This window comes from Equus asinus, chromosome 26 (genome assembly GCF_041296235.1).
Source record: "Equus asinus isolate D_3611 breed Donkey chromosome 26, EquAss-T2T_v2, whole genome shotgun sequence".
In the NCBI taxonomy this organism is placed as follows: Eukaryota; Metazoa; Chordata; class Mammalia; order Perissodactyla; family Equidae; genus Equus; species Equus asinus.
In genome coordinates this window covers 35357650-35380162 of record NC_091815.1, presented here as the reverse complement: position 1 = coordinate 35380162, position 22513 = coordinate 35357650, and the positions used below count along the sequence as shown (strand labels likewise).

The window sequence follows — 22513 nt, the reverse complement described above, 5'->3', positions numbered from 1 at the left end:
CTGGGAGGCTTTGGGGAGAAGAAAAAGAAGGAGGAGGAGGAGGGGAAAGGGAGAGGAGGAGTGGGAGGAGAGGAGAAGGGAAGGGGGGGGAAGAAAAGAAGATTGGCCACAGATGTTAGCTCAGGTGCAAGTCTTTAAAAAAAAAATTGCTGAGGGAGACGGCCCCTCCAGCGAGATTCCTAAACAGGCTCTCTGTTAGAGGTGCCATTTACAGAGGTGTGAGCAGGGTTAGGGCTCCCAGGAACCAGCAACAGAAAGAAAGGGTTCCTTCCAGATTCTGCTGCAACCTGGAGGAAACGGGGAGAAATGGTGTCACTGAGGCCTAACTGAGAACCAGAGCCGTGGCAGAGGTGCCATCTGATGAGAAAAACCACATTTGAGGAAAATAACTTTGTTTTTCTGAGTTGCTGCCTAGGCATTTTACAGCACGATAACCCTGCTCACTCCCAGAGTGTGGACATTTAGATAAGGACCCCGAGTCTAGGATTCCTGCCAGAGGTTCCCACTTTGCCTTTCCTAGGGCACCTTTTAGGATAACGACTTAGAGTTGAGCTCGCGTAAAGTTAGTGACTTCCACCCCAACCATCTTATAAGTAACGAGTGCTTAATACCCTTCTCCCTATCTCCTGCTCCCTCGTGACCTGGGACAGAGGACCACCCTTCCCCAGGCTCGTTGCATCCCCCGCCTGCTTCTGGGATTTGTAAGTTACAAAAAAAAAAAAAAAAAATCTTGTGACTCTGCTTCCTTTGTGTGGGTGTATAAAACAGGCACCGTCAATCAAAAACGACCCTGTGGGCTTCACTTCCCCAAAGTAGGAGCTGGGATGCTGAGGGAGCCACTGCCTCCCTGTGTGAGTTGCTTGTGCCTCCTCATTCTCCGGGTCATAATCTGCATATTCTCAATTCAGTATGCCAGCTCTGGCTTCTCCACACCGCCAGCCGCCTGACAGGCACCACGGCAGGGCAGCGGGCAGGGAGGAGAACATTCCCCAGCCCGCCCCCCCAGTGCCCAACCTGTGCCTCCCTTTGACCAAACCCACCTCGAAGTCAAAGGGCAAGGGATCTGCTGATGTGGTCAGTAGAGGTCAGCCTCTAGGCATAGAGGAGGCTGGAGGAGGATGCTGTGGGAGGCTGAATAAGGGCCCCCAAAGATATCAGGCCCTAGTCCCTGAGACCTGGGACTGTTACTTTATTAAGGAAAAACGGTATTTGCAGATCTGATTACATTAAGGATCTTGAGATGAGGGGATTATCCTGCATGATCCACGTGGGCCCTAAACACAATCAGCATGTCCTTACATGAGGGAGATCTGACTGCAGACAGGAGAGGGAGAGGCCCTGTGACACAGAGGCAGAGCTGGGAGTGATGTGGCCACAAGCCGAGGAATGCTGGCAGCCACCGAAAGCTGACAGAGGCAGGGAACAGATTCTCCCTCTGTCCCCCAAGATTTTCGCCCAGTGAAGTTGATTTTGGACTTCCGGCCTCCAGAACTGTGTGTGGTCTCGAGCTACCACGTTTGTGGTAAGTTGTCACAGCGGCCCTGGGAAGCTCAGGCAGGTGGGGAAGGTGGCAAATGGAGAAAACCCAGCACACCAGGAACCGTCACTCCAGGCCCGAGGCTGGGCTCAGTGCTTTTCTTATATTAGGGACCTCCATTCTCACAGCAGCTCTAGCAAGCAGGGGCTATCATGACCCCCAGTCTTTTGGAGGAAGAAACGAAGGCACAGGAAGGTTAAGAGCTTGCCCTGCCAAGTATTTTCTTTTTTAATTTGAACAGGGAAAGTTTAACATAAGGAATTATCAACCATAACAGGTAACAATCTATAAAAGGATAAAAGATAATTGCAAAGAATACTGTAGGACTCAGGGCGGATGCCCAAGGAAGGAACAAACTTGGAAAGGGCCCTTTCCCCCAAAGCTGGGACTCAGCCCATGTTGGAAGAGGCACGGTGGTGGCTCCGTGGATGGTGGGGAACTGTGCTGGCTTGCACGGACCAGAGCTGGTCCACGGATGCTGAGCAAGCCAAGAACACCCCTCCCAAGTGCAGGCAGGCTGAGGCTGGGAAGCCATCAAGTGAGATGCCATGGAAACGTGATGAGAAGACATCCATATGGGTGCCACTGAAACCCGATGGAGGTGAGTGCCACTGGACTTACCCCACACGTGTCACTGGCAACCACAGGACAGGAGCAAGAAGAAGCCCAAGGGAAAACCAGAACAAGGAAGAGAAGCCCCGTCCCTCCAGCCGTGTCCCTCTGCCTTCCTCTACCAACAAAGTTCAACACCCTACACATTGCGAAGGAGGAATGTTTAGAGGTTCCAGCTCCATTTTTGCAGAGCAGGTAGTGGAGGATGGGCTTGGAGCCGAGAGGCAATAAATAGCCAAGGAGCATTCTTACCCACTTGTCGTGTTGGGTCTGGAAGGGGCAGGGTATTTTTCATGTGATTATTGAATATCCTTTTTTTTGGTGAAGTGCTTGTCCAAGTCTTTCGCTCATTTGAAAAATTGAGTTGTCTCTTTTTTGTTGATTTGTAGGAGCTCTTTATATATTCTGGCTACAAGTTCGTCATCAGATTCACAAATGGCAAATACCTTCAGCCATATCTATGGCTCTGGGCATTTTTTTGCTCCTCTATGTCTCCGCGTCCTCATCTGTGAAGTAGAGATAAAGATAAGACACACCTCGTAAGGATGTCATGAGGCTTCAAGGAGATAATGTGTAAAAAGTGCTCAGAAAGACGCCAGCATGCAGTAAGTGTTCATATTGTCATCGGGCCTGGGATTCCAGGAAGAGGGAGCTCCTGTCTTCCTCCTAAGTCTGAACGGCCCTGAATTAAAAGGGGAGCGATGAATGGCCTGTTGGCAGGGTCACAGTGGACTTTGTACAGCTGCATGCTGGTACACCAGCTCTCCCAAAAAGACAGTCCTGGTTGTAGCGTTTGCCAGTTGCCATGGTGTAAATACTCCCACCGTGGCCTATTTCAAGCTAACAATGGTTTAACACCCAGCTTAGAAAATTCCTGAAAATTTAACAATCAGTTGGAGCCAGCAGCAGCATACCATGAGCACTCACACCACAGGTGTGTTCACGAAGGTGGGCCTCTTCCCCTCCCTGCATCTAGGCTCCCTCCATCTGTCCAGGTGAGGCTCATCCATGAGTACATATTTACTGAGTACCTCCTATGTATCAGTCACGGGGCAAGGCTCTGGAGGTACAGCCTTGAGCAAAAGCAGGCCCCAAACCCTACCCTCACAAAGCTTACATTCTAGAGTCAAGGGGTGGAGGGAGGCAGTGGTTGAAAATAAACCAGTGAACACATGAAATAAAGGAATCGTGAAGGCTAGGAAGACAACACAACAGGTATGAGAGCTCTTGTGTTGGGAGTGGGGGTGGCTTTGCATATAGCACGATCAACAAAAGCTTCTTAAAGGCGAGACCTAAATGATAAGAAAGAGTCTTGTGCCATTCTGGTGGGAAAAGCATTCCAGCAAATGGAACAGCAAGTGCAAAGGCCCTGAGGCTGGAACAAGTTTGGCTTGCTCAAGGAACAGGAAGAAGGCCAGAGAAGCTGGAGCTGAGTGAGCCTTTGAGGCAAGATAGTTACATCAGCTAGTTTATGTGTTCAGTGGTTGTCGATCTGAAGGTGGAAGCAAAGGTGGAGGCCAGGAGACCAGGGCAGTCACTGCTGCAGTCAGAGCAGCCGTCCAGGGGGAGATGGAGGCAGCTCAGACCAGGGCGGAGCGGGAAAGAGAGAACAGCACAGAGATCCGCTTTGGAGGCAGAGCCAGCCACTCTTGCAGACAGATTGGATGTGGGGGGAAGAGGCAGGTATGGAAGATGGATCTGCTTTTGAAGTAGAACGGCCTTTATGGGATGACTTGAAAAACTCCTGCCTCCAACTGCCCCAGACAGGCAGTAGGCTCAGGCAAGGGGACAGGGGACAGGGACATCTCACCTGGTGGGCCAGGAGGGAAGGTGACCTTAGTAAATGGATGCCTAGTGGGACCAGGAAAAAAGAACAAACCACAGGTTGTTGGGACGCTGGGCAGAACCAGCATCTCCCCCAGGGACCTCTCTTATTTTTGTCAACAACCTTGGGAAATAGAGATGATTCCATCTTGCGGGGGAAGACGCTGAGGTTCTGGGAAGAGAAGTGACCTGTCCAAGGTCACACAGCCAAGTAAGGAATGGGGAGTGGAGATGTTTTGCACCTGGATGACCATGTCCTCCCTACTCCCATCCCCAAGATCAGACCCCTCAATTCCTCCCTATTCCCTTATTATCCTGAGGATGAGGGTTGGGGCGGAGGGAAGAAGGAAATTTCACCCCAAAAGTCAGTGTTATTCATGAAAGTAGATGAAGAAGCTGAACTGTGTTCCACAGGAAGCGGGGGCTGGGGGCCTGGACTCCTACATCTGAGGGAGGAGGGCTGGGGGCCCGGACTCCTGGGTCTGAGGGAGGATGAGATTGAGACCTGAAGCAGGAGGGAGGTGGGCTCCAGGAAGTGTCCCAGACGCGGGGTTCTGGGGATCCGAGGTTGGAAGACGTGGGGACGCCCGGAGCAGGAGGGGGTAGGGACCGGGCCGCAGTAACAAAGGCCTCTCCCTCCAACAGGCACCCACCTAGGCCCCGCCTCCCCGGCCCCCCGCCTCCCCTGATTGGTCGGTCTTCCTGCCCGTCAGCGCCGCCCCCCTCCCCGGGTCTGCAGCAGCTCCGGCCGCCTCGTCGCGCCCCCCCGGCCCCCTCCCCCCGCCCCCGCCGCCCCCCGGGCCGGTGCAGCCGCAGGCGGGGTCCCCCTCCCCCTTCCCCTCTCCCCCCAAGCCTCGCGCGCCCCGGACCGGCCCCCCCTTTCCCCTCCCCCTCCGCGCCGCCGCTGCCGCGATGCCCCCCCCTGCGCCCGGGGCCCGGCTCCGGCTTCTCGCCGCCGCCGCCCTGGCCGGCCTGGCCGTCATCAGCCGAGGTACCGCAGCGCCGGGGACGGGGGGCTCGGCCGGGACGCCAGGGTCCTGGGCAGGGATTGGGGGCGGGGAGCTGCATCCTGGGCGGGGAAGGAGAGGCCCCGGGACGCCGAGGTCTGGGCCCGGGGGTGGGGGCTGCGTCCCCTGGCTGGGAAGGGGGTCCTCGGACGTCTGGATCCCTGTCTGGGGGCGGGGTTCCGCGTCTTGTCGCCCGAACCTGGGCCTAGGGGTGGAGGTCTGCTTCTCCGGGCGGCGAGGGGGTCGAGGACATCTGGTCCCGGCCTGGGGGCGGGAGTCTGCGGCTCCGGATGAGATGAGGGGGATCAGATCCCAGGCAGGATCTCTGAACTGAGTTGGGGTGTGGGGGGAAAGGGGGAGATGCTCTGTCGGGGGCATCATCTCTACATGGAGAGGGTCCCTGTGGGGGTCCTGGCCTGAGGCCTGGGGTAGGCGTTTATGGGCAAAGGTGGGGGGATGGTGTCTTCCCAGGGTCAGTAAGAGGAGGGGGCAGGCGTGTCCACAGACTTCTGTCCCAGGGCCAGGGAAAGAAGGGGAGGGGGGTTCTGGTCTCCCAGCTGGGAAGGGGCTGGAATTCCCCAGCTGGGTCCTCTAGGTTGGGGGAAAGTGTTGGCATTGGGGGGTTGCAGTTATGTGGGGAATGGAGCTGGTGATCCAGGAAGTTGGGGGTGCTGGGCTGGGCACTCAGATGTGGGAAGCTCTGGCTGAATATGTGGGTTCCCCAGGCTGGACAGGGGCTGAGAGATGAGCAGATTGAGAAGGGAGAGTCCACTCCGAGAGCAGGCATGGGTTAACACAGGGTCAAAGGGTTAATCTAAGCCCTGGTCGGGGGAATGCTGGGGGCTGGTCTGTGGAGCAAGGAAGGGAGAATAGAAAGTAGGGGCGTCAGAGGGTGAACTGGACAGTCTCTGGATGGAGGATGTGTAGCTGGACCTTATGTCTTCCCAGCAGGCTGGCAGGCTGGGGATGGTCCAGAGATGCCCCCTAAGGAGGGGGAGGGGAGAGCAAGAGGCAGGAGGCAGGGAACAGGGTTAATTCAGTGCTTCTGGAGGATTCCCCCAGGCCCTACCCTGAACCAAGGATCAGAGTCAGGGACACACGTTCAATCAGGGACAATCTAGAGCCCCCAACAGTCTCAGCCAGGCAGCCACTCTTCGCCTCCTGCCCACACACATACCGGGTCACGCACAGCCACGTAAATAGCAGTCACCGAGTCTGACCCTGAGCCGCACCTACAGACACCCAGTCACACAAACACCGCCCCATGCACGCAGGACGCCCGTCTGCACACGCAGAGGATGCCCGGCCTGTGGGTCGGAGCGTCAGTCCCTCCCTGGTGCAGACTGTCTGAGCGCTCCTCCCGCCTGACCTGTCTGAATGGCTGTCTGACTTTCTGACTGTCTGTCTGTGTCTCTCTGTCTCTGTCACTTGTCTCTTGAGGTCTCGCAGCGTCTCGGCCATTTCCGGAGGCTCCCTAGCTCTAGGTGACATTCCGTTTGTCTCTGTCTCTGGGTCTCCGTCTCTCCAGCCTTGCTGGTCTCAGCACAATTTCACATCTGTCCGTCGCTGCCTCTGGAACTGGTCCCCATTATCACCCCATTATCACATCACATGTGTCTCCGTCTCTTCCTGGTTCCCTCACAAGAGGCTTGGTCCCCATTCGCCTCTGGGAATCCACGTCCCATCAGTCAGGGCACCTCTCATTTTTCTCCTTGTCCTTCCCTTGTCTCTTGACTTCTCTCTTCTGCCTCTCCTCCCCTCACTCCTTCCGCTCTTTCTCCACCTCCCCCGTCCTCTCTCTCTTTACTCTCAAGAAAACTTGCCGCTTTGCACTTGGGCTCTCCAGGCCCCCAGAAATCACTGTCGTACGCGCTTCCTGGGCTGGGAGCGTAGCGCAGCCAGGAGTTGGATGGTGACCTAGGGCGAGTCCTTTCCCACCTCTGGGCCTTCGGTTCCCCATCTGAGAACGGGGCAGGAGGGGATGGGGCGGGAGTGGGGCTGAGAGAGAACCCACCCCCCCACCCACTGACAGTCAGGCTCTCTGAGAAAAAGCCCACAGCCAGAGAGACAAAATTGCATCTTCTCCTCTCTTCTCTTTTATTCATTTGGTGTTTTCCAAAGTGAACAATCCACTACAAATATGCGCAAGAGTAAACCGCATCTTGCCCGGCCCCTCCCCAAACCCACTCTCAGCCGAGCACATCCTCCCACAGCGTTCTCTCACTTACACAGAGTCAGACACGCAGCATCTGTAAGGGACTGGTTGGTTTGTTGATGTTTTCCCCAAAGTAGAAACACAGTAAACCCATTTCTCTGCAACTGGATTTTTTCCACTTAACTCCACCTCCCTGGCATCCATAGATATTGTTCTATCTTTATTTTTTTTTAATTCTTTCTGCCATCACAACACACATACACTTACAAAAGTAGCTGCAGCAAGTGCAACAGTTCCTTTGCTCCGTGGCTCCGTGGCCCGTGGTGTGGCTGGCGGAGAGGGGGCGGGGTGAACCCGGGAGCACAGACCACTCTCCACGCACCCTCTGGGCACCTGGTCTGTCTCAGCCGTGGGCTCTGCCTCATCGGTTCGTGTGCCACGTATTCACTGAGCACAGAGCGGCTGTTCTAGGCCCTGGGGGTCTGTATGTGCACAGCAGTGAGGGAGCCAGATGAAATCACTGCCCTCACGGAGCTTACATCCTAGTGCGGCAGAGAGATCCAAAAACTGAAACAAAACCTGAAAACAAGCAAGCAAGTAAACAGGTAATTTCAGCACATGACGGGGAATGTAAAGAAAATAAGAGCGACCTGGGGGACTACTTGGCCATGTGGACTCAGGTGCCACTCAGGGGGTCGAGGGCGTCGTCTCTGAGCAGCTGAGAGTGGAGTTCAGACTGAAAGGAGAGAAGTCAGCCTATAAAAGATCCCAAGGGAACAGCAGAGGCAAAGGCCCTGAGGTGGGAACAGCAGAAAGGCGCAGCCAACGTGTTGTGGAAAGTTCCAGGGCTCTTAGCTCAGCATCTGAGCTCCAGGCGTCAGTGACTCAAAGGTCCCTAGATTTCTGAGGTCAGCAAAGAGGAAGAGAGGTCTGGGGGCTCCTCAGTGCCAGCACGGCCAGGCCCAGCCCCTGCTCACAGCTCTTCCGTGCCAGAGCCACACTCCCTTCCCAGCGTTCCCCCACCCCTCCCTCAGTCCAGCCAGGCTTCTGCCACCAGCTCCGAGTGACCACCACAAGCCCACACTCCTTCCTGGGCCTTGGGTTTCCCATCTGTGGGTTCTGGGACTGTGGAATCCAAGCATGCCCCCATTGGAGGGTCCCAGCTTCACCTAAGTTCCTTTGAGGGGCAGCCGGGGGTTCTTATCCCCAACTCACGTCGTTAGAAATCCCCTTTTCTCTTAAGGGACGGGAATTCACCTACCTTCAACCTTCGTCCTGTGATTTATCAGAACGGTATGAGGACCACTAGTCTGGACTGTCAGACCCTGTGGTCCACCGCTGGACCCCCGAACAGGCTGGCACCTGCCGCATAATCATCCGCTCAGCCAGCACATGTGCAGCTGTTTGCAAACACTTAACTAGCAGGCGCTGTATTAACCCGTTACTTGGACGACCTCTTTTCATCTTCCGCCTGCAACCCGATGAGGGAGGCACTGTGATCTTCCCGCTTACAGGTGGGGAAACTGAGTCCCAGGGAGGTGAAGTAACTTGTGCAACTCAATGGCAGAGCTGGGATTTGAACCCAGGCAGCCCAGCTACCCAGTCCATCCTCCCAGTGGCCTGGTTGTGCTGGCCTGGTGGTGTGAGAGCGGATGTTGGTGGGCATCTGTACCTGAGCCGCTGACTCGGGTGGGTGCTGGGCAGAGAGCAACCTACAGCCCGGACCTGCCCTGCCCTCCCCCCACCACACTGCCGGAAACCGAGTCCGAGCCAGGGAGAGCAATGGCTGTTTCTTAAAAAAGGAGGTGCTGTTAGGAACAGCTGGCATTTACTGAGCCCTTTCTGCATGCTAAGCGCTGAGCTAAACGTTTTGCTTGCACGTTCCCACGGAATCCCTCACACAAACCCTCAGAGGGAAGAACTGTTATTTTTCTCCTTTTACAGATGGGGAAACTGAGGCTCAGGCTGTCCAGGGGTCACCCAGGCAGGAAATAGAGGAGCAGATATTTGATCTCCCAGGCCAGGCCCCTCAGGGCTTTCTTATCCAATCTCTAGACATCATCCATTCCCTCTACAAACGCTTCCCTGCTCTGAGCTGAGCCCAGCTCCGGGGGACACAGCCAAGATTCAGACCCTCGGGGAACTCCTGGGCAGGTGGGGAGGCACCCCTGGACACTGTCCCAGCTGAGTCAGATGGTGCCTAAAAGAGGGAGTGGGGACTCCCTGCCTTGAACAATCAGGGAGGTCCTCCTGGAGGAGGGGGCATTTGAGTTTGGGTCTTGAAGAATGAGTAGAAGTTCAAGAGTTGGAGAAGCGTGTCATAGGCATCCATTTACATTTGTTCATACAACAGATATTTCCCAAGTCCTCATAGCAGCCAGGCCCTGTGCTGGAAGATGCTGGGGACACAGACCTGAGTCAGATCCAGGTTCTGCCCTCAAGAAACTTCTAGTCTGATGGGAGAGACAGTCACCAGTGTGATCTGAGCTGTAATGGAAGTAGTCCAGGCATTGTGGGAACTCAGACCAGGCCTGGAAGGGGCAGGGAGGGCATCCCAAAATTGAGTCGGTTTTCCAAGCAGAACTACTATAGGGTGGCCCTCATGTGCACTAGCTTCTTTGTTTATGCATTTAACATCTCTCTCTCTTTTTTTTTTTTTTTTTTTGAGGAAGATTAGCCTTGAGCTAACTGCTGCCAATCCTCCTCTTTTTGCTGAGGAAGACTGGCCCTGAGCTAACATCGGTGCCCATCTTCCTCTACTTTATATGTGGGACGCCTACCACAGCATGGTGTGCCAAGTGGTGCCATGTCCACACCCAGAATCCGAAACGGCAAACCCCGGGCCGCCGAAGCGGAACGTGCGCACTTAACCGCTGTGCCACCGGGCCGGCCCTCATTAAACATCTCTTGAGGCCTCCTGGGGGAGCTCCTCCAAGGCCGATGGAGCCTTGGAGGTGGGTCAGACCCAGGCCCTACCCTGGAGGGGCTCCCATCTGGCAAAGGAAGCAGACCCAGACACAATCCAGGAAGACTGGGACCAAGACAGGGAGGAGCCGGGCCCAGAGACAGAGCGGTGGTGGAGTGGCTAACCTGACCCCCATCCCCATTTCCTGAAGCCCAGACAGGGGAAGGGACTTGCCCAGGTCACACAGCATGGAGGAGCCGCCCGATCCTGGTGTCTGGGAATTATGTGAGACAGATATGCAGACCCGAGACATCTAGATTTATAGACACACAGACCAGGAATCAAAGACTCACTTGAGACATGGACCCTTTATCACACATCTCCTGGGACTGTCCTGAGCCAGGCCCCAAACTGTGTGTGCTGGGGACACAGATGGTCTGAGCCACGCCCTGCCAGGACAGGAGCTCAGATGGGCTCAGCTGAGCTGTCTCTCCTAGGAGAGGCCCCACTCTACGAGGTCCCTGGAGAAGAAGCATTTTGACGGGAAACTATGGGACAGAAGGATGGGGAGAAAACTGGGTAACCCAGAGCTGGGCCACACAAGCACCAGGGGAGAGCGCAGCAGAGGGACGCCATTGCCCAGGAGGCCTGGCTGAGCGCTGGGGGAGGCGGGGATCTACGGGAGTGGAGGGTGCAGCTCTGAGTGTCAGAAAGGTGCTTCTGGCAAGGGGTGCGTGTCTGTATTTCTGTCTGCCAGGACATTTGGTGAGGGTCCTGCCTGCCTCTGTGGAGTCTACTCCTCACCCAGGGCCCTGGTTTGTGGGCCCAGCTCCTATGGGTGGCACCTGGTTGGAGTCGGGCTGAGCCTAGGAGCCCTGGGGTCCCTGAAGCTTTGGGGGCACCTTGGACAGATCCCTTCTCAGCCCAGGAGGGGGTCCCCCTCCTTTGATCTTAATCTTGAATAGTGGCTGTTGCGGGGCGGGTAGGAGGAGGGGGCGGTGGTTTTGCCCCCATGGGGCATCTGGCAATGCCTGGAGGCAGCTGTGGTTGTCACCACTGTGGGGTGGGGGAAGCTAGTGGCGTCTAGAGAGTGGAGACCAGGGATGCTGCTGAGCATGCTGCAATGCACAGACAGACCCCCAGAATCAAGAATCTTCCAGCCCCCAATGTCATGGTGCCAAGGTTGCAAAGCCCTGGCCTAGAATGTGTGTGACCAGGAAGATGACAAATCCTGCGTGGGGGTTGTGTGGATGTGGGCGTGTGTGATCTGATCCTAGGTGACAGCATGACTGCGTGCACTCGATTCTTGGCCCAGGGCAGCCGCTTTGTATCTGAGAGGCTGTGACGGTATAGCTGCAGCTTCATGCATGAATTTCCAAGTGGGCGGTGGGGATGAGCACGGCCCTCAGGCTGGGAGTGTCAGAGTGACTGATTAGGCCAGCGTGTGTGTGTGCACGCACGCATGTGTGTGCGCGCGATGGTCCTCTGGGTAGGGCTGTAACTGTGCGTGGACATTGCACCTGCGTGTGTGGGGCTGTCGGTGTCAGTGTAACCATGTGGATCCAGTTGTATATGGTGGGGTGACTCGGTGTACAATGGCTGTTTGGCCTACAGCTGTCCCTCTGTGGCTGAACCTGACAGCAGAGTGCTCCTGAGAGAGAGGTGTCCTCCCTAACTGACCTTCTGCTGGGTGTGTGTCGCCAGGCTGTGTCGCCAGCCTGAGTGTGTGTGCACCTGTCCTTCTGAGCAGGGCCCAATGCCGTGTGTGGGACTGAGCGCGTGGGACTGTTTGCTGGGCTGGTACTGGCTCTATGCGTCTTTCCGGGGTCCTGTGACTGTGTGTGTCCAGCCCCTGGCCGTCTCCTGCTGTTACTAGGGCTGCGTGTGGCAGCGTCCACTCTGCACAATTCATGGAAGGCGAGCCCCTTCCTTCCATCCAGGGCTCTTCAAAGCCTGGGGCACCAGGAGGACCCACCACCCTGGCTCTGCCCCAGCCCCGTCCTGAGGGGCTGTGATGGAGAGGGCCCCCCGGGAGGCATTGGGGCGGCACGAGCAATTCATTCATTAGATTAATTAGCTCCTCATCCCCAGGCGGGGCGGCAGGGCAGAGCCCAGGTGTCCAAGGTCATCCAGCCTTCTCCTCTCCCCGGCCTGGTGCTGTCTCCATGCCGCCTCCGCATGCCCAGCCCCCACGCCTTGGCCCCGGTCCAGCCCGCTGGCCACAGTCCACAGAGAGATGAAGGGGTGGGGGTGGGGGCCCTGCTGGGCAACGGGGCCTGCAAGCTGCTCTGGAGCGTGCGGGCAGGCGTAGGTGTGCGCCTGCGAGAGTGTGCCCTGGTGAGCACGGCCCATGGGTGTGTCTGTGTAGGCATGTCTGTCTGCAAAGGATGGGTGTGGCTGTACACCACGCCTAAGGGTGCGTCTGTGCGTCTGTGATGGATGTGTGCCTGCGTGGACGTGCATCTGTGTTTGTGTGCATGTGTCCGCATCTGTGTGTCTGTATGTCTGTGTCCACATATGTGGGTGTGGAGTGTCTGCATGCAGCTGGCTGTGTGTGTATGGCTTTCGATATATTTCTGAATTAATGTGTGTACATGTGTGTATCTCTGTGCATGTTTGTTGCATATGTACATGTATCTGTGCACACATGTATGTGTCTGTGTACTCATGAATCTGTGCATATGTGTGCCCGTGTACCTGTGTGTGTCTGTGTGTATCTGTATACGTGTGTTTATTGCATGTGTATCTGCGCACCTGCGGATGTATATGTGGCTGTGTATTCCTGAATCTGTGTACACTATGTGAATATTATGTGTGTGCGCACATGTACATGTGCATATGTACACGTGTGTTTGTGTGCTGTGATTGCAGTGTTGACTGAGTGTCTCTGGAGGTGTGTGGGTTTGGGCGTCCCAGTCTGTCTGAGTCATTGAGGGCCTGTGGGAAGGTACATGTCCAAGTGTCTGCTCTGAGTGCGTCTGCCATGTGTGTCTCTGGAAACATCAGTGAACATGTGTGCCGGGGGTGTGGGAAATGTCGAGTGTGTGTGCGTGTGCATTCGCATGTGCACACGTGTACTGTGCCTGCTGGGCTGCCAGGCTGAGCTGGCCCTCCCTTCCTGTCCCCAGGGCTGCTGTCCCAGAGCTTGGAGTTCAGCTCTCCCGCAGACAACTACACGGTGTGCGAAGGCGACAACGCCACCCTCAGGTACCTCCCACCACGGGGACTCGGAAGATCTCCCGGAGACTGCCGGCCGTCCTGCTCCTCACCTTCCTTAGGGGAAAACAACCCTGAGCTGCAGGCACAGCCCGGCATCTCCCACATCAGGAGAGAGGCGGTTAGGGGCACTGACTCTGGGCCTGGTTCAACCCCCGGGCCTCAGTGTCCCGGTCTGTCAAATGGGCAGAGGAATGGTAACCACTGCATGGGCTGTTGTGAGGATTGAAGGGTTTGTACAACCCCCGAGCTTAGGGACCTTGGCTGTGACAGCTTAATACATGAACGCCAGGAGTATTATTCCCCCAGACTCTCCTCTCCCCACTCTCGGTCGCTGTCCCCCTCTCTCTGGGTCCCTGTCCCCCTCTCTCTGGGTCCCTGTCCCCCTCTCTCTGGGTCTCTGTCCCCTCTCTCTGGGTCCCTGTCCCCCTCTCTCTGGGTCCCTGTCCCCCTCCCTCTGGGTCTCCGTCCCCCTCTCTCTGGGTCCGTGTCCCCCTCTCTCTGAGTCTCTGTCCCCCTCTCTCTGGGTCCCTGTCCCCCTCTCTCTGGGTCTCTGTCCCCCTCTCTCTGGGTCTCTGTCCCCCTCTCTCTGGGTCTCTGTCCCCCTCTCTCTGCATCTCTGTCCCTCTCTCTCAGAGTGCCCCACACACCTCTTCTCGGGTCTCTGGTACACAGCAATCACTCAGTAACCATCAACTACCATTCCATTGTGCCTTGGGCTCATGGCTTTCCCTCTCTGAGCCTCAGTTTACCCACCTGAGTGGGTAGAGGGGGAGTCACCTCTGCCTCACAGGGCTGCAGTGGGAACTGGAGAGGTATGGGCCTTTCTCTCCCCCCTTCCCAGTCCTGCAACAGGGGAACCTGGAGGGCCAGCTGGGATGGGGGAGAGAAGAACCTTCCCCACTTCATCCTCCCCAACAGCTGCTTCATCGACGAGCATGTGACCCGCGTGGCCTGGCTGAACCGCTCCAACATCCTGTATGCGGGCAATGACCGCTGGACCAGTGACCCGCGGGTGCGGCTGCTCATTAACACGCCCGAGGAGTTCTCCATCCTCATCACGCAGGTGGGGCTGGGCGACGAGGGCCTCTACACCTGCTCGTTCCAGACCCGCCACCAGCCGTACACCACTCAGGTCTACCTCATCGTCCACGGTGAGCCCTCGGCAGAGGCCCTGGGGGTCCGGGGGGGTGGAGGTCACAGGATCGAGGGGACTCACGTGTATTCACCAAGTGCCTGCTCCCCAGTCCCAGGGGCACATCCGTGTGGAAGGCAGACACACCCTGCCCTTGAGGGTTTCACAAGCAGAGGGAGGGTCAGTCACACAGATAGTGACCCTTCAACGTGACAGCTTCTAGGGCAGGCGAGGGGGTGCTCAGAGGAAGACCACATTCATTTGCTCAGCCCTATTTATTGAGCACCTGCTGTGTACAGGCGTTGCTCAAGGCACTGAGGATAGAGACGGAGCCAGGCAGGTTGTCCCAGCCCCTTTGGAGGTGACTTTCCAAGGAGAAGTGGCTTCCCAGACATAATGTCTGAGCTGAGACCTTCAGCTAGGCACAGAGCTGGCACAGGAAAAGGGACAGCACGTGCAAGGGCTGGGGGAGAAAATGAGTCAGGTGTGCAGGGACAACTGTGGCTCGATGGACAAGGGACAATTCTGGCTCGATGCGCCAGAATTCAGAGCAGGAGAGACGGGGCTGCAGAGATCCACAGCGGGGCAGGAGGCAGAGAGGGATGGGGGGACCGAGCTCAGGAGGCTGCCTCCCATGGCATCAGAATGGGTCTGGAGGGCAGGGGCCACTCAGAGACATGGGGCGCAGACACAGCCCAGCATGGGCCAGGCCACCCAGGTTCCAACCTCAGTGCCACCAGTCACCAGCCGAGGGACCCTGAACAAGCAGGGCGGTCTCAGACCCCTCATCTGCAAGATGGGATGACGCTGTCATGCACCCAACCCAAGACATCGTCAACTGGAAGGGGCACCTTTATTTTATGCTCTGCTAGAAAAGGAAAAAAAAAAAAACCTACCAATTAAACTCTGGCATCTTACATTATAAGGCCAGCTTGATTGGAGAAATGTTCAAATGGGGGGAAAAACACCCCGATGTCTTAGAATTAATGAATATAGCAACATCTACCCCAGAGCGGGATAATGAGGGCTGAACGAGTTAATTTGTATAAAACACTGAGAACAGGGTCTGCCACCCAGTAAGCACCATAGGTGTATTTGTTAAATTTTCAAAATAATAATGATAATAAATAAGTAAAAATAGAGATGGGGAGGGGGAGGGAGGAATTCAGACCAGAAGATAGAGAAATGAAGGTGGAGAGAGAGACAGAAACTGAGAAAGAATGACAAAGACAGAGGACCAGCAGGTAGACAAGGAGCCAGACCCAGAGGAAGAGAGAAACAGAGGAATTCTTACAGAAAGACATAGGGAATGTGCTGGACTCCTGGGTCTGAGGGAGGAGGAGCTGGGGGCCTGGACTCCCGAGTCTGAGGGAGGAGGGGCTGGGGGCCTGGACTCCTGGGTCTGAGGGAGGAGGGGCTGGGGATGGACTCCCAGGTCTGAGGGAGGAGGGGCTGGGGCCTGGACTCCCGGGTCTGAGGGAGGAGGGTCTGGAGGCCTGGACTTCTGGGTCCTGGGAGCCCATATCCAACCTCTGGCTGACCTCTCCCCCCACTGGCCTGCAGTCCCCGCCCGCATCGTGAACATCTCCTCGCCTGTGACGGTGAATGAGGGAGGCAATGTGAACTTGCTTTGTCTGGCTGTGGGGCGGCCAGAGCCCACGGTCACCTGGAGGCAGCTCCGAGGTGAGGACCCCACCCCTGACCCAAAGCCCCTTCCCCGACTCCACAGTTTGGGCCCCTCGACTCCCTGTATCCCTAGCTAGATTCCCAGAATCACCCTTCCCCCATTCCTGATACCCCCAACCCTTGTGATGACTTGATTTCCCCCTCCCACCCTGATCTCCAGCTAGACCCCAGCTTGCCCCCCATCCCCACCCCCAATATCCCAGTCTCTCCCCACAGCCCACAGGATTCTCCCGGACTCAGATCCCCACCACTAGATGGCTGAGCCAGGGTACAGCCAGTGCCCCGGCCCACGGTCCGGTCTCCTGGTCGCATCACTTTATCTCCTCTGTTGGATGCACCAGCCCAGTGGTTTTCAAAGTGTGGTCCCCAGACCCACAGCATCAGCACCACTGGGAACTTGCTGGAAATGCACATTCTCGGGCCTACCCAGCCCTCATGAATCAGAAGCGCCCCCTCCACCACGGCCACAGTCTGCTTTAACAAGCCCTTTGGGAGATTCTGATGATGGAGCACCAGTGCTCTAGTCTACCCCCGAACATGGTGCCAAGGTCCCTGAACATGACCTCCCAGATCCCAGACTTCTCCCACTGCCCTTTTTACCTGGATCCCCACCACCAGTTCCCAGATCCCTAGATCATCATTCGCTGGGTCTTCGGAGGCCAAAGGTGCCAATCACTGGATCCCCTGAGACCCCTGAACCTGATACCTAGGTCTCAGATCCCTGGCTCCTCCCCCACTGAGTCATCTGAGCCCCACAATCCTGCTCTTGAGATCCTGGATCCCCAGAAGCCCTGAATGCCAAAGGGTCTTCTGAGCCTGGAGATCTGTCGTAAGACTCCACATAGCTGGATCGCTGATCCCAATCACCAATTCCTGATTCCCTGGACCCCCCAAGCTAGATCCCAGAACTCTGGACCCTCCCCCTTTGGGTCTGTATTCCTCGGATCTTTCTGAGTCCCAAGATCCTAGGATCCTCCCCACTGGGTCCTCTGAGCCCTGTGAGCTGGGTCATGAGCTCCCAGATCCCTGGATCCCCTGACCCTCAAATTCTAAGGCCCCTCTCTCTGGGTCCTAGTTACCAAGCCCCAGAACCTCACTCCCTGCCCCACCCCTACCAGGAGGCCCCCACTGACCCGGGCACCCAAGGCCCTGCGGTGCCCGCCCCGCTGATGTGTGTCCGTGTTGTGCCGTGTTGTCCCGTGTTAAGTGTTTGTGTCCGGCCCTGCCCCCTGCCCTCCCCTCCCCCCACAGACGGCTTCACCTCGGAGGGCGAGATCCTTGAGATTTCCGACATCCAGCGGGGCCAGGCCGGGGAGTATGAGTGTGTGACTCACAACGGGGTTAACTCGGCGCCCGACAGCCGCCGCGTGCTGGTCACAGTCAACTGTGAGCCCCCCGGCACCTCGCACGAAGGGGAGGCGGCCCCGGGTCCCTGGAGAGGAAGGGTCTGAGCGGGGAGGAAGGGTCTGAGGGAGGAGGGGCTGGGGACCGGACTCTTGGGAAGGAGGCAGGAGAGGGCTGGGGCCAGGACCCTCAGTCCCCACCTGGCTAGGAGAATCTGCTGACTCTCACCCCTCGCAGATCCTCCAACCATCACGGATGTGACCAGCGCCCGCACGGCCCTGGGCCGGGCCGCCCTCCTGCGCTGCGAAGCCATGGCGGTGCCCCCCGCGGACTTCCAGTGGTACAAGGATGACAGACTGTGAGGACAGCATGGGGCCGGGGGGGGGGGTGCGGTTCTTGGTCCCTTGGGCTGGGGGGATGAGGGGGCGCGCGGAAGATAGCGGAGTCCTAGGTTCCCAGAACTGGCGGGTGGGTGGGGGGTGGTCCAGCTTCCAGGTGATGGGATCCGCTGGGCCCTGGCGAGATTGTGGGGACTTTCTGGAAACTCGGGTCCCGCCATCATGAACGCTCCTTGGGCTATTCAAGGAGAAGGTCGGGGGTCGATGCTGTGGATCTGGCGGGGAAGGTTTAGGGGACATCTGGGGTCGGGGTCCAGCAGGGTCTGGGAGCCTCTAGAGATTGGTGGCACAGACCGGGAGAATCCAGTGCCCCTGAGGGGCTGGGGAACCTGCAGAGGGGCGTCGGTGAGAGCGGCCCGGGGTCCACAGGGAGCCAGAACCCGAGGCTAGGGGTCGCTGGGGTAGGGGGCAGAATCGGGGAGCCTAAGAGTCAGGGGTTGGGCTCTGCGCCCCGAGGGGGTCCGGTTCCTGACCCAGGTGCCCGGCAGGCTGAGCAGCGGCACCGCCGAGGGCCTGAAGGTGCAGACGGAGCGCACCCGCTCGATGCTTCTCTTCGCCAACGTGAGCGCCAGACATTACGGCAACTACACGTGTCGCGCCGCCAACCGGCTGGGAGTGTCCAGCGCCTCCATGCGGCTCCTGCGTGCGTCCAGCGAGGCGGCCGGGCGGTGGGAGGGGCGAGGCCTGGTGGCGTGGGCGGGGCCTGGGAAGAATGCGCGGGGGGTGGGGCGGCGAGAGGAGCCCGGGGCCGAGTGGGCGGGGCCTTGTGGAGTGGGCGGGGCCTTGTGGAGTGGGCGGGGTCAGGGCAGAATGGGCGAGGCCGGGGCGGCAGAGACGCTGGGACCGCCCCAGATCGACCCCGAATTCAGGAAAGAGACAGACGCTGAGACTCAAGCGATGCGACTGAGCAAGAAACCGATCGGTTGGATGAATATCGATTCACTGAGCGCCACTAAGGGTCGGGTGTTGGGCGCTGGGGGATACCACAACGCACAAATGAGACAAGGTCTGGGGACTCACAGAGTTCACAATCTAGTAGTAGTAGGAAAGCAATAAACAAGTAGGCATAAATCAAATAAAAAGCAAACAAATACGTATCCACATAAATAAGCAAAAAGTAATTTTGGATATCGATAAGGGCTACGGAGAAAATAAATAATAGGGTTGGGGATGCTCCAGGAAAGCTTCCTGGAGAGGTAACATTTGAACTGAGACGAGAACGGTAAGAGGAAGCCCACTTTGCCAAGACTTGCGGGAAGAGCTCTGCGGGCAGAGGGAACAGCGTGTGCAAAGGCACAGCCAGGAGGCTAGCAGGACCCCAGCAGAGTGATCACGTGGAGCCTGAGGTTAAAGAGGAAGGGAGAGCCAGTCTCATGGGCCGTGGTAAGGATTTTGGATTGCATTCTACTGCAGGGCGAGGCCACTGGAGGCTGTTAAGCAGAATGGCATGCAGTTGATGCTTCTAAAGAGAATCACTTAGACTACTATTTGAGGGGTGGACTGTAAGCGGCGCGAGAGGAAGGCAGCGAGGCCAGAGAGGAGGCTGCCCCAAACCCCAGGCCAGGAGCGGTGGGGGGTGGCACAGGGTCTCTGGATCCGTGAGATGTTCTGGAAGTGGAGGGAAGAGGGAAGTGGGGTCGAGGTGCTTCCAGAGTTCTGGCTTGAGCGGCTGGATGGATGCGGATTTATGAAGTGTTGAAACAGAGAAATACTGGGTGGGGGCGGGGAGAGCAGTAGCCAGTCTGGGGGAGAAAAGTCAAGAGTGCAGTTGGGGACGCGTTGACTCTAAGATGCGCGCTGACAATGCTGGACAGACGGAAACTGTACGACAGACAGACACCGAGAGCCCCAGGCTGAGACCGTGAAAACGAGGTGGAGAAGATGTGAGAAAGACAGGAGTGAGACTGAGCGGCAGAGAGACAAATGCTCCGCGAGATGCTAAGACTCAAAACAGTCAGAAGAGCAGGCACGCTGAGTGAGAGAGGCCCAGAGGGGCCCCTGGAGAGGAAGGCTCGGACGAGACCCACACAGACAAGGCGTCTCCCCTCCCGGGCCTCCTCCCGTGACCCTCTCTCTTTCCGCAGGCCCAGGATCCCTGGAGAACTCGGCCCCGAGGCCCCCAGGGCCCCTGACCCTCCTCTCCGCCCTGGGCTGGCTGTGGTGGAGGATGTAGGAAGAACCCAGAGCAGCTGCCTCCCGCTGCGGGGGGCCTGAGGCCGAGAGGGAGAGAATAGGGGAGCAAGCGCCGTGGGTCTCGAGGGGGCAGAAGAGCTCTCGGCCACCGAGGAAGAAGAGAGGAGGAAGAGGAAGAAGAAAGATCTTTAGAGAACCCATCACTGTGAGGGATAACGCAAAATTATGCATCTTTCTACAGCCATTCTCGCCACCCTTCACGTTTCCGATTGTGACTCACCCCCGGCCACCCCACACCCCTCTCTTAGCTCAGGCTGTCGACCGGATCGCGTGTGTGTAGTGGGTGTGTGTGAGCGTGAGCCCGCACGTGTGCGTCTGTGTGTGTGTGGGTGGGTGGGTAAGGAAGGGGGCTCAGCGATCTTCCCTCCCCCGACGCCCCCACGTCCACCGCTCCCAGCCCTGCTGCCTCTCACCTCTGGCTGAGGTAGGCATAAGGGCTTCGTGGTAGAAGCTGTGAGATGTTTCCAGGCTCCCTGCTTTCCCGATATATGCACGCACACCGCCCCGCCCCTCCCTGTTGAGAGGGTGTCTCTGGTGGCGACTGGGGAGGGGTGTCGCGCTCCCCTGTTGAGCTGTCATTCAGCCTTTGCTAGCCGGTGGGGGATCTCATCTTGGCTCCGGGCCTCCCTGCTGTCAACCACCAGCTGCCTGCAGCCAGAGGCCCCATCACTGGCTCAGCGGCCTGAGACCTTCCCACTTTCCCTGTCCCCCAACCCTGGACTTTCTGGCCCCCTCCTGGGCCAATCGGTGCTTCCATTTTACTGTCAGGCTGGTGACTGTAGTCACCTGTCTGTCTCAGAGCTTTGCCCTGCCCACACCCCCCACTCCGCCCGCCACCTGCAGCGCCAGCCAGCTGCCCTCAGTGCCCCTGCAGCCGACCCACAGGTGTGGGCTTGCTGGCCTGCCACCCCCTGCCTCTCCACCAACTGTACCTCGCAAAGGCTGACCTGACCACCCTCACACACACTCAGATAGACACACACACACACGCACCAGCGACTGTGACCAGCAATAGCCCCCTGGCTCCAGCTGTCCTGTAGCTGGTGACCAGCTGTTGTTCACTCAAGGGTGGGCAACTGTCATCGGGAGGGGGCGCTGAGAGGCTGCGACCTCAGCTCTGATTGTAGGAATACCCCACCCTGGCCACACCACATCCCACAACGCGAGGGAGAGAGGCATCACACAGACATCCCCAGCCCAGATCAAGATGTCAAGGCACCAGCTCCAACTCCCAGGAGACCCTCTATAATCACCCACCCGGAACCACACCACCCAGAGCTTGGGGGGCACGAGGGCAGAGCAGGGGCTGGGGCAAGGGGCAGTGACTGTACCTCAGACAGGGGCGTGGGCCCCATCCCACATCGTCTTCCATTCCCAGGGTCCGGGGGACAGGGACGGGAGGGGGAGGGATACAAGGGAGGGGGCGGGGGGGCCCTGGGGGCCGTGTGTTCCGATTCATGGGGAGTGTTGAGACCACCACACCAATAAACGCCTTTTTCCAAAGTCTCTGCCTGCAGCTGTCAGTGTCATTGAGGATTTGGGTGAGTGGAGGGCAGAGTCTTGGTCATTTGGTGTTGCCTCCCCAGCATCATTCCTACCCTCTCCGATTTCTCCTTGGTAGATTTGACATTGACCCATTGCAGGGGTGGCCCCTGATTGGCTTAAGCCACCCGACATAGCCCATTTCCCAAAGTGATGGGTTCAGTGGTGGGCACGTGACCCAGTCAGGCCAATGAGAGTGACAACCAGGGCTGTATGGAGGCACAAGGAGATGCTCTGCTGGATAATGTGGCTGAATGACATGAGGTCTAGATCTGCAGGGCTGCTTTTCTCCATCACGTGGAGAGGTCTTGGGTCTGTGGGACAGCAGTGATGGGGAAGACAGCATCTGGGGCCTGAGAATGAGAGAAACACCATGGAATGCAGAGTGGAGTGTCTAGAAAAACTGAGTCCTTGAGGACATCATTTGAGCAGCTGGATCAAAACTTACCTGATGGCCACCTTCATTTACATAAGCAATAAAGTCCCCTGCATGTTTAAGTGGATTTGTGTTAGGTGTTCTTTTAGACACTAATATGATAGTAAATCACAGTCTCTAGTGACTAAAAACGAAATGAAACTCTGATGTTATAGAAGAGATTTAGAGGGTCCAGGTACCCAGGACCCCAGCCCTCACTTTTTCAAAGGATCCAAGAGCTCTATTTCCCAAGGGCCTCTTTCACCCCAATCTTTAACCAGAATGCCTCATATCCTTTCCTCCCTGAGATGGATGGTGGTCGCCTATGCTTTAGTTATTTGCTTCCTCTTTCTTCTTGGCTGTCAGACCCACCTTCCATGACACAGGTTGAGAGATTTAGTTTCCCAGCCTCCTTTGCAGTAATGTGGCCAGGTTTTGGTCCATGAGACATAAGGGAAGTTCGCTGGAAGGCTTCCAGGAAAGTTTTCTCCCCATTCGTGAGGTGGGTTGAGGGGAGGGGGAGGGGAAGGGAAACTTGTTCCCT

At 57.3% G+C, this 22513-nt stretch overlaps 1 protein-coding gene across 1 annotated transcript; it reads left to right on the top strand.

The window, feature by feature from the left end:
* The first annotated feature begins 4767 nt into the window (after positions 1-4767).
* On the top strand, positions 4768-21518 carry IGLON5 (IgLON family member 5). Its single transcript, XM_044759026.2, has 8 exons — positions 4768-4964; positions 13169-13247; positions 14178-14410; positions 15955-16074; positions 17329-17463; positions 17659-17779; positions 18308-18462; positions 19904-21518. The coding sequence occupies exons 1-8, from the start codon at positions 4886-4888 to the stop codon at positions 19990-19992; spliced, it is 1011 nt and encodes a 336-aa protein (XP_044614961.1). The 5' UTR covers positions 4768-4885; the 3' UTR covers positions 19993-21518.
* Positions 21519-22513: the final 995 nt, after the last annotated feature.

Bases quoted from the DNA above. Each gene is read 5' to 3' on its own strand.
- IGLON5 (XM_044759026.2), top strand. From the start codon at position 4,886: ATGCCCCCCCCTGCGCCCGGGGCCCGGCTCCGGCTTCTCGCCGCCGCC. The intron at 13,248-14,177 runs GTACCTCCCACC...CCTCCCCAACAG, and splicing joins GGCGACAACGCCACCCTCAG to CTGCTTCATCGACGAGCATG. The intron at 16,075-17,328 runs GTGAGGACCCCA...CTCCCCCCACAG, and splicing joins CACCTGGAGGCAGCTCCGAG to ACGGCTTCACCTCGGAGGGC.